The sequence below is a fragment of the Helobdella robusta genome (assembly GCF_000326865.2).
Source record: "Helobdella robusta unplaced genomic scaffold HELROscaffold_3, whole genome shotgun sequence".
NCBI classification, from domain to species: domain Eukaryota; kingdom Metazoa; phylum Annelida; class Clitellata; order Rhynchobdellida; family Glossiphoniidae; genus Helobdella; species Helobdella robusta.
The window spans coordinates 979679-1001932 of record NW_008704501.1 but is presented as its reverse complement, the minus strand read 5'-3'; the positions used below and the strand labels follow the sequence as shown (position 1 = coordinate 1001932).

Sequence of the window (22254 nt, the reverse complement as noted above, 5' to 3'; positions counted from 1 at the left end):
ATATATATATATACAATTGTTTATAAAGATCACTGCGTTTTCGGCATTATTCAACTTGTAGTTGAGTTTTTCAATTTTGATATTTATGATAGTCTAAACCCGAAGTATATATATATTAATATATATATATATATATATATATATTTATATAGATCAAGAATACGACACCAACTAAGTAACTAAAAACTCTAAAAACTAGTGGCTTACAAAATTTCCGTTTTAATGTTTAAATGTTTAAACACCATGGCCCCACAAAATTTAATTGATAAATGCACACCAATAAATAGACGTAACATCACACGAACACAAACTTCGTTCAAAGGTTTCTAACATTTTAACGGTGGCATTAACAAGGCTTAAGACAGGTTTGAGGGATTTTTCTGCGTACGGACCGTTGATTTGGAACGGTTTCCCCAAAAGTCTTCGTGTATCAGGCTTGTCTTTAAGTCAATTTAAGAAAGATCTTAAAACTTACTTGTTCTAGGTTAAATAAATCGTTATAAGTCTGTGAGAATACCCCAATTTTATAACGGGCGCTATATATATATATATATATATATATATAGTTAAATATGACTTGAGATAGCACATGCCATAAAATTGCCATGAAAAAGTTACGTTGAATGAAAATAATAGATTGGGCTTGCAAGTCTTTATTAAAGTTGTCTGAAGAATCAGATTTTCTAAAAATAATTTACAAAAATGTTCAGAGATTGATCGTTGGGAATATAAACTTATATAGAAATTAGAATGCAAGTGATTTATAATTGATTCAATATTTCTGCGTTTATCGAAGTTCGTCTAATGAAGAGATGGAAAAACCAAATGTTCGCATATACACGCACCTATACTCACATTTGTAGCCACACGCCATCATACATACAAGCAAACCGCATAAATTTATGAGCCACTCCGAAATCAGCGCATGCATCTAGCCTACTGAGCAAAAACTCTAGCGATGGTCTGTCATCCCGTAGTTTCCTCGAGCAAAAACATCGAGTCAGACATCTCAAAAACTTATTACTCATGAGCACAGAAGCACTGCTTGACTTTGATTAGAGTCTCTCGATTTCTGTTTTCTATTTTTATAAAGCAAAACGCACACAAACAGTTGGAAGCGTCGCCCAAAGTCGGCTCAGCGTATTTCAACAGTGCATTGCCTATTTTCATTTATTTTTTTTGTTTATCTTCAAATACTAACTAGTTACTGAAAAATGAACCAACTTAAGATGCCCAGACCCAATAAACCCACCAAAAAAACTACAAATTCACTTTAATATTTCAAGAATTAAATTAAAATAATAACGTGACTAACAAATTATTTTCTACATATATCAAACAAATAAAAAATGATTGACCTGAATACAGCTCCGAGATTCTGGTTGTCGAGGAGATGGCGTCTGGCAATTCTCAGTTGCATCGGGTTTTTAATCGTCACCTCGAACAGGCTGGGTGTGGAGGTGGCCCTCCTCTGCATGTTTAACAAGACCAACAGTGACGTCATCACAGGCCAGCCAATCACAGCTCGTTTCCCTGCCCAGATAGGTCTTAAAGAGAAACATTTTGAATTAATTTACACGGCTTCGGATGAACAAATGACAAAAAATGAAACTCATTTTGGTGATGGTGACGAAGGCGCTGGTGATGATGATGACGGTGACGGTGGGGGAGATTACAGCGACGACTACACGAATGGGGACGTGTACCACAACTCGACAAAGAGCAGAAGAGAAGTTGAAAGGAAGGTCAGTGAAGCTAGTGAAAACTTGGCAGCAACATCTCTGACGTCAATTGGCCTTTCAACTTCGGCCACTAATTTCCTCAATAATAATCAAAGCACGACAATGAAGAAACTTAAAACAACAAATAATCTTTTAAAAACAAATGTAACGACAATCGCGATGCCATCACCATCATCATCATCGATGACGACATCATCCACAACGACATCATTATCATCTTTCTCATCATCATTAGCATCGTCATCAACGTCATTTCTACAAGCGTTATCACCACCATCTTCATCAGCGACACCGTCATCGGCACCATCGTCGTCAGCACCACTGCCACCAGTTGCCACCACCTTTGGTTATGAAGAAAGAAAAAGTGAAGCGTCTCAGTACAGAACTACGGGCAGTGAACTGGCTCAAAATTCAACAACCACGACACCATTATTATTTTCAAACCTGTCATCACCGTCACCATCATCATCATCATCAACGTCAACGTCATCTTCCTCATCATCATCTTCATCATCGTCATCATCAACCCGTTTTACGAGAGCTTCTCCTTTACATCCCACATCACCATCATTATCGTCATCATCATCGTCATCATCAACGATATCAACAACTTTTTTATCTCCATCATCGACAATTACGTCGTCATCAACAACATCATCAAAATCGCCAAAAACATTATCAACATCATCAACATCGATGTTATCATCTTCATCGTCGTCATCATCACTCGTCGCACCAACAACACATTCATCATCCCCATCATTATCTTCTTCAACTTCTCAAACGCCACCATCGTCGTCGTCGTCGTCATCATACAACTGTCGACCGTGGAATACGACAACTCACAGCATCTTGTTTGAGGAACTGCTTAATGTTTCCAAGGTTTTCGTTTGTTCGTTCGTTTATTTGTTCGTTCGTTTGTTTGTTTGCATGCTTGTTCACGGAGGACGTTCATTTCTTTGTCATTTACGTTTTTTGAACATCTCAATTAATTAATGCCGCAGAAATCAGTGAATTGCAATCTTTAGTTAATCTGTGAGACATCAGGAATGTGAATAACCTGGAAATGGTTGAAGTTATTTTTATTTGCTAGGCATCATTATTCATGCTCCTGATTAAACGAACCAGCAATAAACTTTTTATTGATAGGCATCCACATTTTTTTTATGACTTTTGTTTGTTTTAGATGTTCAGCTTAACTCAGTGCTGCAAAAAATAGGGCAGATCATTTTGTGTTTCATTTTAAGCTATAAACATCTTTTTCATTATGAATTCAACAAATTAAGATAACTCTAAACATCGACTACACGCTGTTTGGTAGTTTGTTCAGAAGCATCCCCCTGGAAATCATAAATTTGTGACATATATTTGAGTTTGGCAAAAAAAAATTTATTTATTTCAAATTGTTTAAATGAAATGTTACCGAATTTATAAAAATAATTTTGTCTTACATATTATTTCTATATTGAAACGACAAATAACGTTTTTAAAACTCATAAATCTAAGGCAGGCGATTTATCATGGACGACCAAAGAATTCACAGCAATATGGGAAGCTTATTATCTCGGTGACCTTATATCCAAAATACCATCTGCACTTTTGGTTCAAAGATTCGGCGGAAAGAAATTGTTCACGCTTTCCATACTCGTTGAGTCCATATGTACAGCTCTGACACCATTGGCTGCGAAAGTTCACTACTTTCCTATCTTGCTGCTCAGACTGGTGTCTGGTCTCAGCGCTGTAAGTTCGTTTGAGAGCATGCAACCATTCATTTTAATGTTGTTTGTTTCAGTCGAATACTTACCAATAATTTCTTCCAATAACGTTAATTATAAAATTGATTTGTTTCAATTTGTATATTACTCTAAAAATTACATCTTCCATTTTTTTTAATAAATTTTCTTATTTATTCACTGTCATAATATAATTAAACTATAACCATAAGATAAATAACAAATACCGTTAACCTGTTATTGACAACTAATTTAAATGAGACCATGCCTGTTTGAAACTTAACATGCTCCAACTGAATACGCACTAATTGCTGCATTATATATGAGATTATACAAATAACAACAAAAACAACAGCATACAATTATAATTTAATTGACATTAAAAGTAAAAAAAGCATTTTTCAAAAGTCCGAGTCAAAATAGTTGTGTTATAATAAATGTTATGTTAAGAAATTTATTTCCAACAGAAACATTAAAAACATCTGCCTCCAATGAAATTAATGACGCAAGCAGATGCAACAAAAACAAAATCATCACTACTAATAATTCTAATAATATTAATAAAAAACACAACATATACCACAACAAGTACAAAAAAACAACAACACTAATAAAATAAAAATCTTACGAAAAAACTCAAACGCGATAACAAAACGAAGCATTCTTGTTAACATTACACTAACAGCCGCACTAGCAAGCAAACAAAAATTATTAAAAAAAGAAAACATAAATGGAAAAAAGAGAAAGCGCCTATATAGATCTATGCAGAAACGCGTATATATTTACATGTGTGCATGCAGCCCACGTGCATCACGAACATGCATACCTTCGCTGGAAGAATCAAATTAACCAAAGTTGTTATCCACAGTTTTTATTTTGCTTTCCAGTTGCGTTCTCGTGCGAACCAAATTTTTTTATGTTGCATGAATGAATGTTCAAAATGCTTCAAAATTTTATGTATTTTTGCACCCCAACGATATGACATACCTTTGAAAATTTCTTTGAGCAATTGGTGTCATTATTTATAAAACTGCTGTTTAAATTTTTTTCATTATAATTGAAATTCTGCTCAGTTTTCATTTTTTCAAAATAGTTACTTTGTTTTTGTTTAATGCCTCAACATGTGTCGTCATGTTCACCTGATCCTAGCAATCAACATTTTCTGCAACCTTAACATCCTTTACAGTTTTCTGTCCAAAACCAATTCCACACATCAAGAGTGTTTCATTTTTATATTCAATGCACTTTTTAATCATATTTTGGATCGAATTGTCGACTTGTGGATTGAATTGTCGACTTGTGGATTGAATTGTCGACTTCCAAATGAAATGAGTTATTCAGTATATAAGCTTATTACCGTATTTAGGTATTTAAGCAGTTAAAATAAAATATGAGTAGTCTCCATTAAATGAAGAAATTAAAAACTATAAAAATTTGTTCAAAATTTGTTTGGCAAAGTTGAAAAATCGTGGAAATGTAAACAACGCAGTGGTCGGTCAACATTTCCTGTCCTTATTAGTTTGAAAAAGTGTTACATGCGTAAATTTAACTTAACGCGCAAGAAACTTTTTAAACTGCGTCTTATTTATGAGACTAAAAACTTTCGTTCTCTTTTTGAACCTACTAATCGTACCGTAGTTTGAATTTTTAGCCTAAAATAGCCGTGACATCGTGAGATCAGGTATTTGACGCCCACTCAGTAAAAATTCTGTGCTGTTGTTTAGTTCTTGATGATCAGTTCCACTTCAACGATAGTATGAACGGTGAGGCGGTTGAGGATGGTGAGTTAAGTGTAAAGTGTTGGAATAAAGTTCAGAAACCCTAACCAACAAATGCCCCATAGTTCTGCATGGTAGATATTTAGAACTTTTTCATTGAAATTAATTGATATCTAGGAATAAATATCTTGGCCTTTTATCAAAAGATAAAATTCAAATTTTACATATAAAACGTTCTAATTTTAAATGAAAAATTTGATTAGCTGAATAAAGTTGTTGAGTTGTTGTTGTGCAGGTAAATACGTGTTTTTAGCACATAAGAAACGCTCATAAATAACGTTAGAAGAACACGTAAACCAATTAAACAAAACAAATGAACAAATAAAATAAACATTATAAATGAACAAAAAGGCAATTAGTATAAAAGGCAGAAGTAAATAGCACAACGTAGTCTAAAAATTATGTTCAAGATAACCATCTTGATTATTTGTTTTGAAATAAAAATAACATTTCATATTAATCTGGTAGGTAATATTAAGATCAATTTGTTTAGTAGTATCACCATCATCATCAGCATCAACATCAGCAGCACATTATCATCATCGTCGTCATCATTATATTTCCAACATCATCATCTTAATTTTACAATTTTGAGTTCGTTTGCAAAGCATCTAATGATATTAAAACTCGGAAACTCTCCTCTTGAAGAAAGCTGCGAGCAAAATAATGTGCATCTGAATTTCGTGTAGTTTTTTATTTATAAAATAACCAAACATGAATCACTTTTTACGATGTGCATAACATTACCAAACGTCATTTTAGATTTCATCTTTTACACCAAATCAGCATTTGTTTTTTGTTTTTCTGTCATCGAAGTTGTTAAAGTTATTATTAGTTACGTCAATTAACGACGTATCACGTTGCGATTTTTATTTCTAAGACGTCATTTGCTTGTTGGAGCTGGCGTGTTCGCTTTACAGGCAGGTGGTTCTGTGTGGTCATGCCGTGTGGTGGTGTGTGCTGTCACAGGAAACTGCGCATCTTGAATGTAATGAACCCAACGGACCAAAAACTTGCAACAAGTTAATCACGATGTACTGACGCCGACATTAAGCACGGAGAGAATTTTGACTGAGGAAACTTGAAATAACAGTAAAAATACTCGTGAAATGTTTTGCCACCAGACAATAATGATTGACCGTAAATTTTGTAAAAGTTTTGAATAAATAATACGTTTGATTGATTTTTAATTTCGTAGATTGAGCTTTTTCATGAAAGTTAAAAATTTACACAGTGATATGCAAAAGGCCACCAGTGAATTTAACACAGGAGTGTTTATTTGGAAGCATATTTGCAATCCAACCAAATATAAACAAGTTCGCTTTGTTGTGCGCTACATGAACACAAAAGAAAAAAGTACACGGTGTAATAATTAAAAATATTTGAGCACATTTAAAATTGAGGAATAAAAAGATTTCCAATGCAAATGCAGGCAAGCGCTCAAACGTTAGACAGCTTGTTTAGTTCTGCAACTTGAACATAGCATCAGCCAGCCAGCCAGCCAGCCAGCCTGCCTGCTTGTTATTTCCTTCCTCATCTGCATTATTTTTATTTTGCAAAAATGCATATGTTCCAATTCTGCTGATAAGAGTTTGTCTTATCAGCAATTCATAGATAAGTAATTTATTGCGTCCCAAACCATGCTTCATAATCTTCAATAATGCCGTTTAAAATAAACAAAAATATATTCCTAGAATGAGTTAGTTGTACGCATGAACGGTTGTTTTTCAGGTTTATTAAATGTGAAAGTGCTGAGCCTTTTGTTTTTGCACACACGCATCTTTATACACGCATTTAAATGCATGTACGCATATGTATGTACTTGTATATGTGCTTGTATATAATTGTATATGTGCTTGTATATAATTGTATATGTACTTGTAAATAATTGTATATGATTGTGTATAATTGCATGTACCTAATAAATTATCCTATCCTATTAATTTGGATATATTTTTTATAAGCTTTATACACACTCACGCGTGCGCGCGCGAACACACACACACACATGCATACATACATACATATATGTATATTGGATTAAGCTGTCAGAAATGCAGTTATTGATGAAAATCACAGCATATTCGGCGTTACTTAACTTCCAATTTAACTTTTCGATTTTTCTAACGGTTGATCGTAAATCATTTTCATGTTTCTTTAGTTGAAAACCCAAATTTTTGTTTGTTTTATGCATGATAGAACAGCTTTTTTCGATATTTCTATACCATCTTGGGTGTTCAAATTGATATGTTGTGGTCAGTGGTTGTGCCCAGATAATCAACTATTTCTATACTGTGCCTATTTATTTGTTCCCTGTTTATTCAAAGTGAATATTTAGTTTTACAATTTTTCATCATGTAAAATATATCACTTTACGTGTTTTCATAATCGATGATTCCTCTGTTTCTAAATTTATTGGTGGGAATAATTCCAATTGCCCGTTGTTGAATATTTATTATCGGATGTCTTTGTTCTATGTGTATTGATTCGGCTAGTCGTAAATTATAATGGTTGTTGTTGTAATGTAAGATTTCAACATTGTTGTCTAAGATTTGTCTAGTAATTTTAGTTTTGTGTTTCTCTTTCATGTGATTCTTTATACCGCCAGTCTGTACGTGCATCGTGAGTCTTCTCTACAACTTGGTCGTCGTCATACCAATATATTCAGAATTATGGTGCCCACACTCACCAATATTACATTTGAACAAATATATTAGATGGCTATGGTCCATTATCAATTCTGGCTTACTAGTGCAGTTGTTTTTCATCACAAGAGATGACGTTCTTTGGTTGGAGTAGTATATTTGAAGTTTAATACAATCATTCTCGTTGATTGCTTGGACTTTATTTTTTATGATTCTTTTCACAATTTTTTCATCCTGCTCGAAAGCGGTTGACATTTGATTCTTATTATATATTACTATGTTATTTTTGTTACTATTGTTGGTTGCATTGTTGTTGTTACTGATTATTTGTTCTTTGCGTTCTATTATTTTCTGAATCATGAAATTTTTATATCCATTGTTAATAAGTAGTTTAGTGATTCTATCTATTTTTGTTCTCCTTCTTTCTATATCAGAAGAGTGTGTGTAGGCTCGCTGGCTCGGTTTACAAAAGCAGAGATCGTACTCATAGACCTTTGTTTGCTGCTTTGGTGTAGACTGAGGTTTTAAATTCATTTAGCACATTTGGCAGTTTGTTGTCAGTTGATTTTTCCATTGTAAACTTTAATTGCGACGAGTTTAGTCGTTGTAGAAGTCTGGCTATTTGACCATCGTCATCATATGTAACAAAGATATCGTCGACATATCGACAATATATGTTAGGTTTTAGCTCTGGTTCTTCTTTAAATAACATTTCTTCAATATGTCCAACATAAAAGTTTGCGAAGAGTACTCCCAATGAGGAGCCCATTGCTACACCGTCTATTTGCTAATATAGTGTGTTACCCGGGCCAACGAAAGGCGCTTCGGCTGTACATATTCTTAGCAGCGCAACTAATTCAGCTATTGGAATTGGTAGTGATGAATGACTGGAATTGTATATTCTATCTATGATTATGCCGATTGTGTCCTCTACAGGGACATTTTAAAGAGTGATTCCACATCCAAAGATGCTATTTTGGTGTTAATGGATGGTTTTGTTGTAGACAATATATCTATGAATTCCCTACTTGATTTTAAGTCCCTACTTAGACTAATTATTGGTCGAAGATGTTTGTTAGCCTTATGCGTCTTGACCGTGCCGTATTCATATCCGGGTTCATATTCACCCGTGATTATTAGTATTTTCCTTTCTGTTTTGTCATTGATTCTTCTACAATATATTGAATGAGATCATCAGATAAATCATTAGTAATATAAATTTTAATAATAATAATAATAATAATGAAGATTTAATTACATGCAAAATGTTTGTAATTATCACATATTTTTATATATGCACAATTACACATTATTCAAAATTATAGTTGCAGTTTTCGGAGTGTTTATTTTAATCCGTACGTGCGTAGGGATAAAAATTTTGATTGATCACATATAATAAGAATAAGCTAAAATATGCAGGCCATGCCGGTCCAAGCCGAACCAAACAAAGCTGCCCCAGGTTGTAAAGTTGTTTGAGCAGATGGCCGTCTAACAATGTCAACAAATTTATTTCATCAGGAGCAAATTTTTGTAATTTGATTTGCGCTAATGAAAACAAAATATTTTGATATCTAGGTACAAATTTGCATATAATTTCTTATTTGTTGAAATCTGGGATCATTATCATTTACGATTTAGAGACAGTTCGGAAGCTGATTGAATAAATTTGTTGGATTACCTATATTTTGATAGTAATTAAGTTCGAAAATATCCATCGAACCATCAAACACTTAAAATATATTAAAACACTAAATTATTAAATTCTGTTTTAAATTTAAAATTCAATATGAAGAAAAAACAACTAAAACTGATTTCGTTTGTTCAATAATTAATTGTATTCAAAATGGCCGTAATTTCAAGACCGAGTGAACGAGGGAAGTTTTGCAGGTAAATATAATAAAATTAATTTTTGCTCCGTTCTAATAATTTATTAACAATACTAAAAAATTTAACAAAGCACAAAAGACATTAGAAACAACTTTTTAGTTTTTAATTTAAATTTTTATTTTTAAAATAATTTTGAGCACCAACATTAGCGCCATGGCTAAAAAATCTTCAAAACGGAACCGAATCGGCTTGAAACTCCAGCCGAGCCAAATCTGTTTCACTGGCTAGCCGTGGCTTGAAAATCTTTAAAAGCGAACGGAATCAGCTTAAAACTCGAAGCCGAATCAGCTGCATTGGCTCGGCTTAACAACACTACATATATGTAATGTTGCCTTGAATTATATCAATACAATTACTCACAAACATGTTTTACGAGCAAGTTACGAACAAATCAATCAAATCATTTGTTTCAATTAATCTTTTCAAGCAAATGAATAGCATTTAAATGTTATTCATTTGCTAGACCACACCTCATTAATTTGAGGTTTTTATGTTAACATCGTGCACATGCATTGTTCACCAGATGCATCGTTTACCTCAAGCATTGTTCACACACATTCATTATTCACTTCACATACATCGTTCACAAGTATTGTTCACACGTATCGTTCACATGCTATGTTCAACACCTGCATCACCTGTCTTCCAAACAAGATTTCAAACAATCAACGGCTGTCATAACACAATTTCTTTGTATAAACAATACTTTTGATAAACGAGCATATGTGTGCAATTATATGAAATATGTAACAGATCAACAAACGATTATACAATCTATCTCCTCTGTAAATTGCGAAAACGTGAATGCATCAATCACATGCATAACATGTTTGTATGGGCAAGAAAGCAACGCGCGTGATCCAAACTATAGGCACAGACACACACACACACACACACACACACACACACACACACACACACACACACACACACACACACATATATATATATATACAAACATACATATATTTTGGAAGGAGACCATGTTTTATACAGTTATTGTATGAATTCTGCCGAATTGTTGGCATTAATCAATTTAAAGTTTGTCTTTTCAGTTTTCTTTACTAGAATTTTTTGGAAATTGTTCAATTTATTGAAAATAGAGTTATTATCTAAGCTCATCATGAAAATTTAATAAAAATATATATATGAGTAATGGTTCGGCCAGTTGTAAATTATAATGGTTGTTGTTGTAATGTAAGATTTCAACATTGTGGTCCAAGATTTGTCTAGTAATTTTAGTTTTGTGTTTCTCTTTCATGTGACTCTTTATACCGCCAGTTTGTACGTGCATCGTGAGTCTTCTCTACAACTTGGTCGTCGTCATACCAATATATTCAGAATTATGGTGCCCACACTCACCAATATTACATTTGAGTAAATATGTTTACATTTGGCTATGGTCCATTATCGATTCTGGTTCATTAGTGCAGTTGTTTTTCATCACAAGAGATGACGTTCTTTGGTTGGAGTAGTATATTCGATGTTTAATACAATCGTTTTCGTTGATTGCTTGGACTTATGTTTTATGATTCTTTCATGATTTTTTCATCGGTTAATGAGTTTGTTTCTCATTCTTCCTAATTACTATTATTATCAGCGAGATCGCCGTCTATTTCACCATTAACACAATCATCGCCATCATTTTTATCATCATAATCATCATTATCTTCATCATTTTTTCTGATCATCATTATCATCATAAATATGATTAAACAACGTTTTTGTCTGTATGTTTGAGGCAAGTTAGTTGATCTGCATTGGTTGGCTGATTAAACTAATTTATTACTTTTAACACAAATTATAGGAAATGGACACATTTATATACACGTACACCACACCCTGATAAATAGAAAAGCACTGAGGCCTACAACCAGACATGAAGACAAACACAGAAGAACATAAACGTGTACATTAGTCATGCGTGTTAATACTTTCATTGACGTCATTTATAACCTTGGTTTATTTATTAGAACTCGCTCTACAGTTTCCTACCGTTGAGTTTGCTTTGTTTTTTTCTTGCAATATTAAGCAAAAATGCAGTGCAGTTGAATTGCATGGTGTGATGATGCGATGTGATGTGGTGCAGATATGTGTTCCTGCATTGAATGGTTTTGTTGTTTGTTCTCTTGCATGCTGTTGTGTTGCAGAGTGCTAGTTTGATTAGATCTATCTGATTAATCATTGTAGGCTCTTATCGCTCTTTATATCGATGCTATTGTTCAGTAGTCAATCTGGTTCATTGAAAAACAAATTTCCTGACGTTAAGAATCTCTGCTCAAAACATATTGAAACATTTAACTAAAACGTAATTTTGTAGTCGTAGAATTGGGCTCATGAATTTTTAACAACAATTAATTTCACTAATAAAGTTTATACAGTTAACAACATTGATTTTTGCTGCATTGATCGCATTTATGAAAAATTATCCGTAATGAGCGTATTTTTTAGCAAAATAATTTCTGTGGTTTCGTGCAGTTTAAATTTTAATATTTTCATTTCCAAAATTCTTGATTTTTTTTTATTTAAAACATGAACTGGACAACGTAAAACTTGGGTTGACTTTTGGAAATTGTTGCAACATGTTGCTTGACCCATTAGGGCCCTGACCGGCTTCTTAATAGTTTTCAATGGAAAAACCAAAAAATTAGAAAACTTGAAAAAAAGGAAACAATTTAATCCTTTTGATCAACTTTGATTAGATTTGCATAGACATATATGTATTGTTTCTGCAAGTATGTATGTATGTATGTATGTGTGTTTGTGTTTGTTGTTTAATAAAATATTACATAATGATTTATAAGTACACAAAAAAATGTTTTCTCATTAGCTTTCATGTTGAATTTGCTGAAATTTGGTTTATAAACATGAAATTATATAATTGTGGACGTTTGATTTCTTTTAAAAAATAAAAAAATGCTAATATATAATATATCTGCATCATTTTTATCTTGGACGGAAAAGAAATTTGTTACAACTTTGTTGCACTTAGTCTTTCATATTTGTTGTCAGTAATTTAAAGGAAATTTTAAAACATGCAGGGAACGAACTGATTTTAGAGCAGAGCTGATTTTAACTCGAGTGCCACAACTTGGTCTTTTTTGGTATATATATCGTATATACCTTATCGTTCAAAGAATTTGAAATTAAAAATTATACAAATTCTCATTTTAAGTAAAAATAAAATTGAAATTATCAACAGTTTTTTGTGTAATATAAGTTTCAGATTCAATTTATTATTTAAAAAAAATTTCGCTTATATTGGAATTGGATCAAAATTATTTTTTTAAATTAAACTTGCACAAAATGTAGGATAAGATTATTATCATATTAGAAAGCAAATTTCTTTTCAGTTGTGTTCAAAAAATGTTTAACCAAAACCAACTTGAAGTAATGTAAATGCTATATTAACAAAGCATTAAAAAGACACTGTCAAATCATGTTACTTCCTACTATAATATCTCTTACATTTCATCTACGGAGTTGCTAATGAAGTAAAAGTTTTGCTACAACATAAAATTTTTAGTTTTGCTATTCAACATCGAAGCGGCACAAACACTAATGAGCCGTACCATGCTGAAATTAGTTTTTATAACATCGAATCGTTACCATATTATTAAGTTCTTATCAAAACATTTATCTTCACAACCACACATTCAATCCAGGCAAACATTTTGCAAACATAAACTAATAGTTGAAAAAGATTGTATTACTATACTAAGCTACTTTGAATAAACACGTTTTTTTGGCGGTGGCGAATCCAGAATTTATGATCTTTTTTTGCTATTTTCCATAATTTCCGTTTATTCCCGTTATTTATGGTGGCAATTGCAATTTAAAAAAATGTGAAGTTAATGACCTATTTAGCTAATTTTCGTTTAATTAATTTATTGCTGCATTTTAAACATAATCTTTTATATTTTCTTCTTTCACGGTCAACCGGGGGATGGATCTCCGCACTCCCCCCCCCCCCTGGATCAGTTCGTTGTGTATGTTGTCAGTTACAATGTACTACTGGCCATTAAACAAATAAATATTAATATAATACTAAATATAAATAAGTACAATGTAAATATAATAATATAAAGCCATTTGATAAAATGAAGCAAGGTAATGATGAATGTTTAAACAGGGTTTGAGCACGCCAGCTATGTTCTACATGATGGGCAGATGGTCACCCCCAGATGAAAGATGCCTACTCATGGCCATTGTCAACACGGGTTTGTCTGTTTGTGTTTGGTGTGTTTATTTGTCTATCTGTATGTTTGTCCATTTGTCTGTCTGTTTCTTTGTCTGTTTTTCTATCCGTATACCTGCCAGTCTGTAACTTGTCAGTTTAAACGCTTTTCCATCAGTCGGTCTGTTTTTGTCTATTTAAAATTTTGTCTGTCGGACTGTTCCATAACTTTTTGGCTTGTGCATTTAATGATGAAACTGTAGATAGTGAAGTGATACTACAACTTTGCCGTTCTTTTAATTTCTTACGATTGATCGTATATTTTATGTTTTTAATGATTTAAATCATTACCATTCAAATAATCATTTTGATCAATACCCCGGCAATTTTTGCAGACATCGTACCCATCATCATTCCGCCATTGTCTATCTACCACAACCACCATCACCACCATCATCATCATCACCCAACCACCACCACTCCCACCATTATCTTCCCTGTTAGGTGGTTGGATGAGTAGCAGTGTAGTTATCATTCCCGTATCCTGTCTTCTCTGCTCCCATGGGTTTGCTGGTGGATGGGCTTCCGTCTTTTATGTCTATGGTTTGTATATTTTGTGTATGGATTGGATATTTTGTATATGGTTTAGATCATTTATATGGAATGTATATTCTGTCTATGGTTTGTATATTTTGTTTATGGTTTGTAAATTTTTTTAACGGTTTGGATATTTTGATTGTAGTTTAGATATTTTTTTATATTTTGGAGATTTTGCTTATGGTTTGAATATTTTGTTTATGGTTTGGATATTTTATTTATGGTTTGTATAGTTTGTTTATGGTTTGGATATTTTGTTAATGGTTTGTTAATTTTGTTTATTGTTGTTATATTTTGTTTATGAAATGTGTATTTTATCAGTGAGATCGGTTTGTTTCTTCGTCAAGGTTTCCTGATACGATTAATCTCAAAGTTCAGACATACAAACTGATTACCGGAAAAGAGGATACACCGTTTACCAGATTTTTCCAATGAGAGTCTAGAGGAGGATTACGAGTTCATAGATAGATTTTTAAGAAGTCAGTTGGTAAAATCAAGTAAAGATTTTTCAGCAGCAGGGTGGTAAACACCTGGAATGAGCTGAATGACAAGACGGTTTCCGCTGAATCAACCAACAGTTTTAAGATCAAACTGGGGGAACTGGGACATTAGGACAATTAATTAGCGGTGGTTTTCACACAGTCACTAGTCTAGTGAACCACTATAAACCTTGTTTTGTTTCTGTTTATGTTTAAGTTCTTCAACATTTAATCAATTTAGTAAGATGTTATGCTAAATAAATTATTTGCACACAAGTTTGAAGACATGATCTTGCATTCTGAAATAATCGTTATCTTAAAAAATCAACTGCCCAGCTAACATGGCAAATAGCGGGCAATTATAAAGCAACGTCTTTTACCATCATTTCGATGATGAAAAGTTACAAACCTAAAAAATTCAACTAAAGTTACAAATCTTTGATGTGGTAAAAGGTAGCAAACAGGGTGAAACCTAATTTCAGAATCTGAAAATGACGTAAATGATGATAAAATGGCAATGAGTAATGTTGTGGTTGTTGTTGAGTGTGTGTGTGTGTGTGTGTGTGTGTGTGTGTGTGTGTGTGTGTGTCTGTATTCTCAATGCGAGTGACGTCATGGATCTATTTAAAGTTTGTAGCATCCACTTCACGATGATCTCATTCAATGTTTGTCTAGTTCATCGCTTGTCGGTACATTCTTCATATGCATCCTTCTGTGCGTTGTGCATCTTACGTGTGCCTCTATGCGTTGGTGATTGTGCGTTGTTGATCCAATATGCAATTGTCTGAGAATGATGATGGTGAGGATAGGAGGGTATGGTGTATGTTCGTGTTGATCGTTGGAGGAGTGACCGAATCTCAGCAGCATAATTTTTAGTTATGAAACTCTCTTCCAGTTGGTTAATGGTAAGATATCTGATCCTTGCATCTACTCTGGCTTCCAAAACTTTCCAGTTTTCCTAATTCTAAATGAATTATTTTAACTTTTTCAAATAAAAGTTATTCCTTTGTAGTTTTATTAAATTTAACTTGTTGATTAATAAACTAACAACTGCATGTTAATTTAATTTATTTGTTGATAGATCACAAGATGTTCGTCTGTTAACATGGAAATTTTTGTTGGTCTTATTGGGCTCGAAATAATTTTGAGCTATTGTTTTGCGTGAATTGTTTCAAGTCTGTTCCTTTGTTAACAAGATTATGTTAACAAAAATGATTTTCGCTTGACGTTATAGTCCACAAATTTGTCATCCATCTCTTAAATTTATTATGAAATTAAACATACCAGCTTGTGTTATATAAATGTTTTTTCAGATCTAGAAATCAAATATTGTAATGCAAACAGTCTTAAAAATTAATAAAATCTATTTTTAGTCAGAAGGTGATGATGGGGATTTTGTTGGAGAAGGATTTGAGTTTAGCAGAACATTGGATATGTTTCTTAACGAACGAGAAAGATTTAATCCAATTCGTATTTAAATTAAATTCAACCGTTTAAAAAAATGCAACATATAAAAATAACTTGAAAACGTTGTACCGTAGGAAGATTGAGAACTTGATTGAGAAGATTGAGCGCGCATGTTCTTTCCGTACCGATTTTATACATTTGCTTCGTATATGAAACTATAAGTCAATGCAAAATATTGTAAAATAATTAGCTAAATACTTCTTTTACAAAAATTAAGTTTAATGAAAATTTTATTGACAGAACTTTATAACAAGTTAATGTTACGCCACTTGAATGTCAAAAATTCAGAAACTTTTGTTAAACAATCTTTAGGAGGTCTTGGAATGTTTTGGTGCGTTTTGTGGATGTTGTTTTCGAGCGATACTCCGGATCTGGATTCTGGAATGAAGGAGGAAGAGAAGAAGTACATCAATGCAAGCATTCGACTGGCTGAAACGATCGGAGCCAGGAAGACTCAAGGAGTCCCCAAGGTCCATCTTATTTATATGAGAATTTATTTAATTTATTGTTTATTATTTTAACCAATAATTCAATTATTATTGTTTTAATTAAATCCTTTTTGGTTGTTGTCAAATTTATCAATATCAGTTGCTAAAATTATAAAATGCAAAATGTACCGATGCAAAATGGGTTAAATTTTTCCAGTAAAATAGTAATTAGAGTTAACAGGCAATAACATTATATTTGATAGATAAGTTTAATTTGTTTTCACTGTCAGCCAAAAAGCAGCAGTGCCGCGAAAATAAAAACAACAACAACAACAACATTTGGAATCTCACCATCGAAGACGACTTCCTTCTTATTCAACAGAACTAAACGAACAACCACAAAAGTCACAAAAGACAATGAAATCGACATTTTGAGTAACGTTAACATCAACAACAACATCAAAAACAACAGCAACTTCAACATCAACATTGACAACAACGATAACGAAAATCAGGGTTACCTGTTCAAATGGCAGACAGCACTAACATCGCTGCAATTGTTTGTATTATGTTGCAACGAGTTCACACACGAGTGGTTGTTTTACACGTACGTTGTTGTACTGCCCGTTTATGCCAAGCTCATGCTCAACTATCCTATATTCGAGGTGGGAAAAATCGCTATATCAACTATTTTGGTGGAATAATATATGATTAATTATTTGAAAATTTATCTCTTAATAATTTTTAGTACACGATTTCGTCCATCCTGCCATACGCCGGATTCTGGTTTGCCATGATGATGACGTCAGGAGCAGCTGATCGTCTGCATAGTTATGGGGTACTTCCGGTCACTCACATCAGAAAGATTATGAATAGCATTGGTAATATATGTGAGCGACAAGCTAATTTATTTGTGTCGTTATTTTGGCGATGCCACAGACTGTTTCTATTTAAGTTTTTAGTAACTTGATCAATGCTTTGCTCAATCGCCATAAGAATGCCTGATGCTCATTCAATTAGAAAATTTTTTGGTTTTTATAAGATTTTGAATGTGCTAATAACTACAACTAAAATATGTTCGTTAATGTCAGTATTGAGCAATTTTAAAACATTAAACTAATAATGTTAACAATTAAAATTATTATAAAAAAAACATATTTTCAAAATTGTTTTAGTCTAATCCAATATTTTGCGTTTCAATTGGAAATTAGATCCGATTGTTGAAGTGCCAAGTTTTTCTTTTTAGTTGGTTGCCAAGTCACTCGATTCAAATGCATGAATCTATATAAACGTTTTGAGTGTGATGTTATCGCTCGCACATCATGACACTTACAATAATACACACTCACATCACAAAGCAAAATGTTAGTGGTAGTACGTGCTTTTATTGAGCTGAAGGGGCATATGTATCTGTTCATGCTGCTCACTTGTTTTTTATATCTACTGAGATTATTCAGTTTTTATTCTGCTGTTGTTGGTCAAAAAAATATAATATCAAAAACTGAAGGCTCACAAAAACATGCAGGCAGTTTGATATCTTCCTCTCTCTTGCTCTCCTTCCTGCTCTTCAGATGCAACCAACGGCAGGGCCTCATGTACACAGCCATAATCGGAACATCTTTCAACGCTTTCTACCACTGCGGCTCTCTCTTGGCGCCTTTCGATTTGGCTTCCAAGTTAGTTTTTACACTTTTTTTCATGTGGATACAATTATACAAACTCTCAATAAATTTGGATATTAGCAAATGTTCCAAACTTTTTTGACATACAAAAGATGGTTGATACAAATTTATTAACATGCCACAAACGAATATAACAAGGTGCCATATAACACATGATAATAAATGACGCAACATTACAAACTTGCGTTCATAACCACCACAAACATGAACAGATATGCAGCCGTGCTGGTTGGAGTCAGTGGCATGGTAAGGGCCTCCGTGAGGTTTCTTGTGCCCATCTTTGCTGGTTTGCTGCTAAAAAGAGATGATGAAGGAAACGGGGTAGGTCAAAAATTTAGTTTGAATCATTGTAACTTTTTCAAATGATGCCAACATTTAAATACACCAGCTGTTTGACAGGACACAATGGTGCCTACTGTTTGTAGTCACATCGGTCAGTCACATATCATCGGCCCTCCTGTACTTGTTTTGTGGCACGGGTGACCATCAGGCCAGGTGGTTTCACGCTTACCCAGGTTCTTCTCAAATTATGTTACGTCACTACAGCAACGATGCCATAAGCAGTAACGAAGATGAAACAACCGGACGAGAAAGTAAGATGTTCTCTGAAAACGCGACATCGTTATTACCAAAACCGAAAAGTGGCATAAAAGCGGTTGAAATAACTGCTGAAGGTAATAAAGTTAATGAGGTTATCAATTTGAACAAGCAAATCAATTTAACAGCTGCTGATGTGACAACACGTGCGACATTGGCGTGCAAACACAGTGACCATCCTCAGAGCTCTCCATCATTTCTGACCACAACAAAGCCGACAACATTAAAAAATAAATCACCACAATATCCTCGTCACCAACAACTACGTTACCAACAGCAACAACATCAACAATACCATCAACCACCACCTCTTCAACTACCAACACCCACAACTTTTCCCAAAAGATGGACTCAAGTTGATTCGGAAATAACAATGAGTAGCAGCAGAGATGGCACGAGTGAAGACCTTTACAGCGAGGACCACTCCCTCATCTCCACCAACACCTCCGTTGAATGCGATACTTCATTCCATTTCGATATGGCAGATAAGCTCAGCAACATCCACTCGTGCGGTGATTTCCAAATGAACCGAACTAATAAACTTCAGAACACATCTGAAGATGTCAGAGAAGATGCTGTTGGCAAAGAAAAAAGAGAAAACAGTGAAGACAAAAATTTGAAAAGTGCGAAAGGAAAAATAGGAAAACTAGCGGGTCGCCACTCCATATCTTCATCAACGCCAACTTCGGCCAGGAATTGGCTGGAAAAAGTGCGCGGCGGTTTCAGTCAGATCAATTTGAAGAGAGCGAGTTTCGTTCTCGATAGTTCCAGTGACAACAGGAATGATGATGATGACGATGGTGATGATGTTGATAACGACGATGTAGCTAGTTATGATAACAGTGTGGTGCGCAATGATGATGATGATGAAGAAGGTAGCAGTACTAGCAATGCAAGTTTCGTCAAACGCATTGATAAGACTCTTTTCATAGACAGTGACTTGTCAGAGTCAGTTGTATGATGATGATGATGATGACGATGATGATGATGATGACGATTATGATGATGATTAGGATGAGGTTCAAAATTTTGTACGAATTAGTTTATTTATAAGTGTTGTTGTGCGTGTTCTTGTTTGTGTGTGTTTGGGTGTATATGTGCGTATGTACACACATTTTTTTACGTGCGTGTGTTTATTGTGGGTAGATGGTATGGGAGCTGGAGCGACAACTAGTGAGACAAAATGGTGGCGGCTAACGTTGCGGAGATGTGACGAAATGTTCGAAGTGTTGGGAGGTGGCTGTGTTTTGAGCAGGAAGATTACCGAAGATCCTAAATTAGAACTTTGAGATTTTAAAATAATACACGATGAACTTGTTTATTACAAATCAGAGCATTACCAGCATTCATTTTTCGGTCTGAAGTCATTTTTTATCTTCAATTTAATAATTATAATGGAAAGAAATATCTCTTGTGTGGTATTCTCTTTTACGTTCAAAAATAAACACTCATAAAATTATTGTTATCATTTCAATTTTTCCCCAATTAAAAATATTTTATTATTAAATTAAATGAGACATATGTCTTATTTAGTTTAATAATATATGATTGGGCATTAATATATATACGAAAATTTATATGGCGCTAATTAAAAAGTTTTTCAAAAGCGCTTACAAATAAAATAACATACAAAATAGTCGAAGACAAACGTTCATCAAACAAATAAATCAAACATTAAATAAACATTAGATCAGTAAAAAAAACATCAATGATTGACACTACAGCGAAAATAAATATGTTTTCAACATCTTCTTAAATTTCGCAACACCCAGAGCAGGGTCTCGTAGGTCTTTGGGAAGACCGTTCCAGACTCTAGGACCAAACACGGCAAACCTTCTAGCTCCAAGTTTCATTTGAGCCAACGGCACCGACAGATAGTTTAAATCGTCCGAACGCAGGCCGAGGGAAGATGATGCTTTCGACTGACATTTGTTCTTCAAATACTCTGGTGCGGAATTATTCACACTCTTGAACACTATTGTGCAAACTTTGAAAATTATTCGCTTGTCGACAGTCAACCAATGAAGCTGAGCAAGAATCGGAGATACATGATCAAATTTATACGCACCATGAACAATTTTTGCTGCACGGTTTTGAATAGACTGTAACATTCTAATAGATTTATCGGGTAAACCATAATACATACTGTTGCAGAGGTCCAACCGAGAGTGAATGAACGCATGCATTAAACCTTCAATCGTGCTTTTGTTCAAGGATTTTCTTTTAGAACGTATTTTATGTAATTGAGCAGCGCACACTTTAGTTTGTAGTTTGATGTGATCAACAAACGTCAATTTTGAGTCAACGATCATTCCCAGATTAGTGGCATTACTGTTGCACTCAATATTATGTCCATCTAGAGTAACAAAATCAATCAATCATGTGCCTACTTTCATCAGTTTAGTTTTACCCTGGTTGAGTTTCAGTCGATTTGATAACATCCACACACTCACCTCAGTCAAACAATGCACTAACCTAGTAACAGCATCTTGAAATTTATCGGCAGGACAGCTGACAATCATCTGTATGTCATCTGCGTAGGCATGACAAAACACCCCAGATTTATCTATTATTTCTAGTACTTCGGACGTATATAAAAGAAACAGTATCGGTCCCAAAACCGACCCTTGTGGCACACCAGATGTGACAACCTCAGTTATTGACAACTCATCGTTAAACAAAACCTGCTGTGTTCTTGACGTTAGATAAGAGTTGAACCATGAATGAGCAACACCCGTGACCCCAAAACTGAAGTGGATTCGTTTCAACAGTCTCTCATAGTCGACGCAGTCAAAAGCCGCACTCATATCTAGGAACGCCAGCAATTAAATATCCTGTGCATCCACAGCCTTGTATAACACCGACGATATCTGCAGCAGAGCAGTTTCCGTTGAGTGGAACTGTCTGTAGTCTGATTGATGAGCAGACAACAAGTTGTTACGCGCCAGATACTTCAATAGCCCCCGAGCAACGATACGTTCGATGATCTTAGAAAGATTATCATCTGCACACTTATCTGCAATGAGCCATTCTTTTAACTAT

The 22254-nt window shown here is 33.9% G+C and overlaps 2 protein-coding genes across 2 annotated transcripts; both read left to right on the top strand.

Annotated features, from left to right (window-relative positions):
* Positions 1-1349: 1349 nt before the first annotated feature.
* HELRODRAFT_161046 (hypothetical protein) lies at positions 1350-6294 on the top strand (the record flags this gene model as incomplete). Its single annotated transcript, XM_009021028.1, has 4 exons — positions 1350-1745; positions 3249-3482; positions 5157-5256; positions 6134-6294. The coding sequence occupies 4 exons, from the start codon at positions 1350-1352 to the stop codon at positions 6292-6294; spliced, it is 891 nt and encodes a 296-aa protein (XP_009019276.1).
* Positions 6295-13935: 7641 nt separating this feature from the next.
* HELRODRAFT_188506 (hypothetical protein) lies at positions 13936-20617 on the top strand (the record flags this gene model as incomplete). Its single annotated transcript, XM_009021027.1, has 8 exons — positions 13936-14005; positions 14467-14565; positions 16746-16975; positions 17293-17598; positions 17682-17823; positions 18459-18609; positions 18828-18936; positions 19004-20617. 8 exons carry the CDS (start codon positions 13936-13938, stop codon positions 20171-20173), a joined length of 2277 nt encoding a protein of 758 aa, XP_009019275.1. The 3' UTR covers positions 20174-20617.
* Between the last annotated feature and the right edge of the window lie 1637 nt (positions 20618-22254).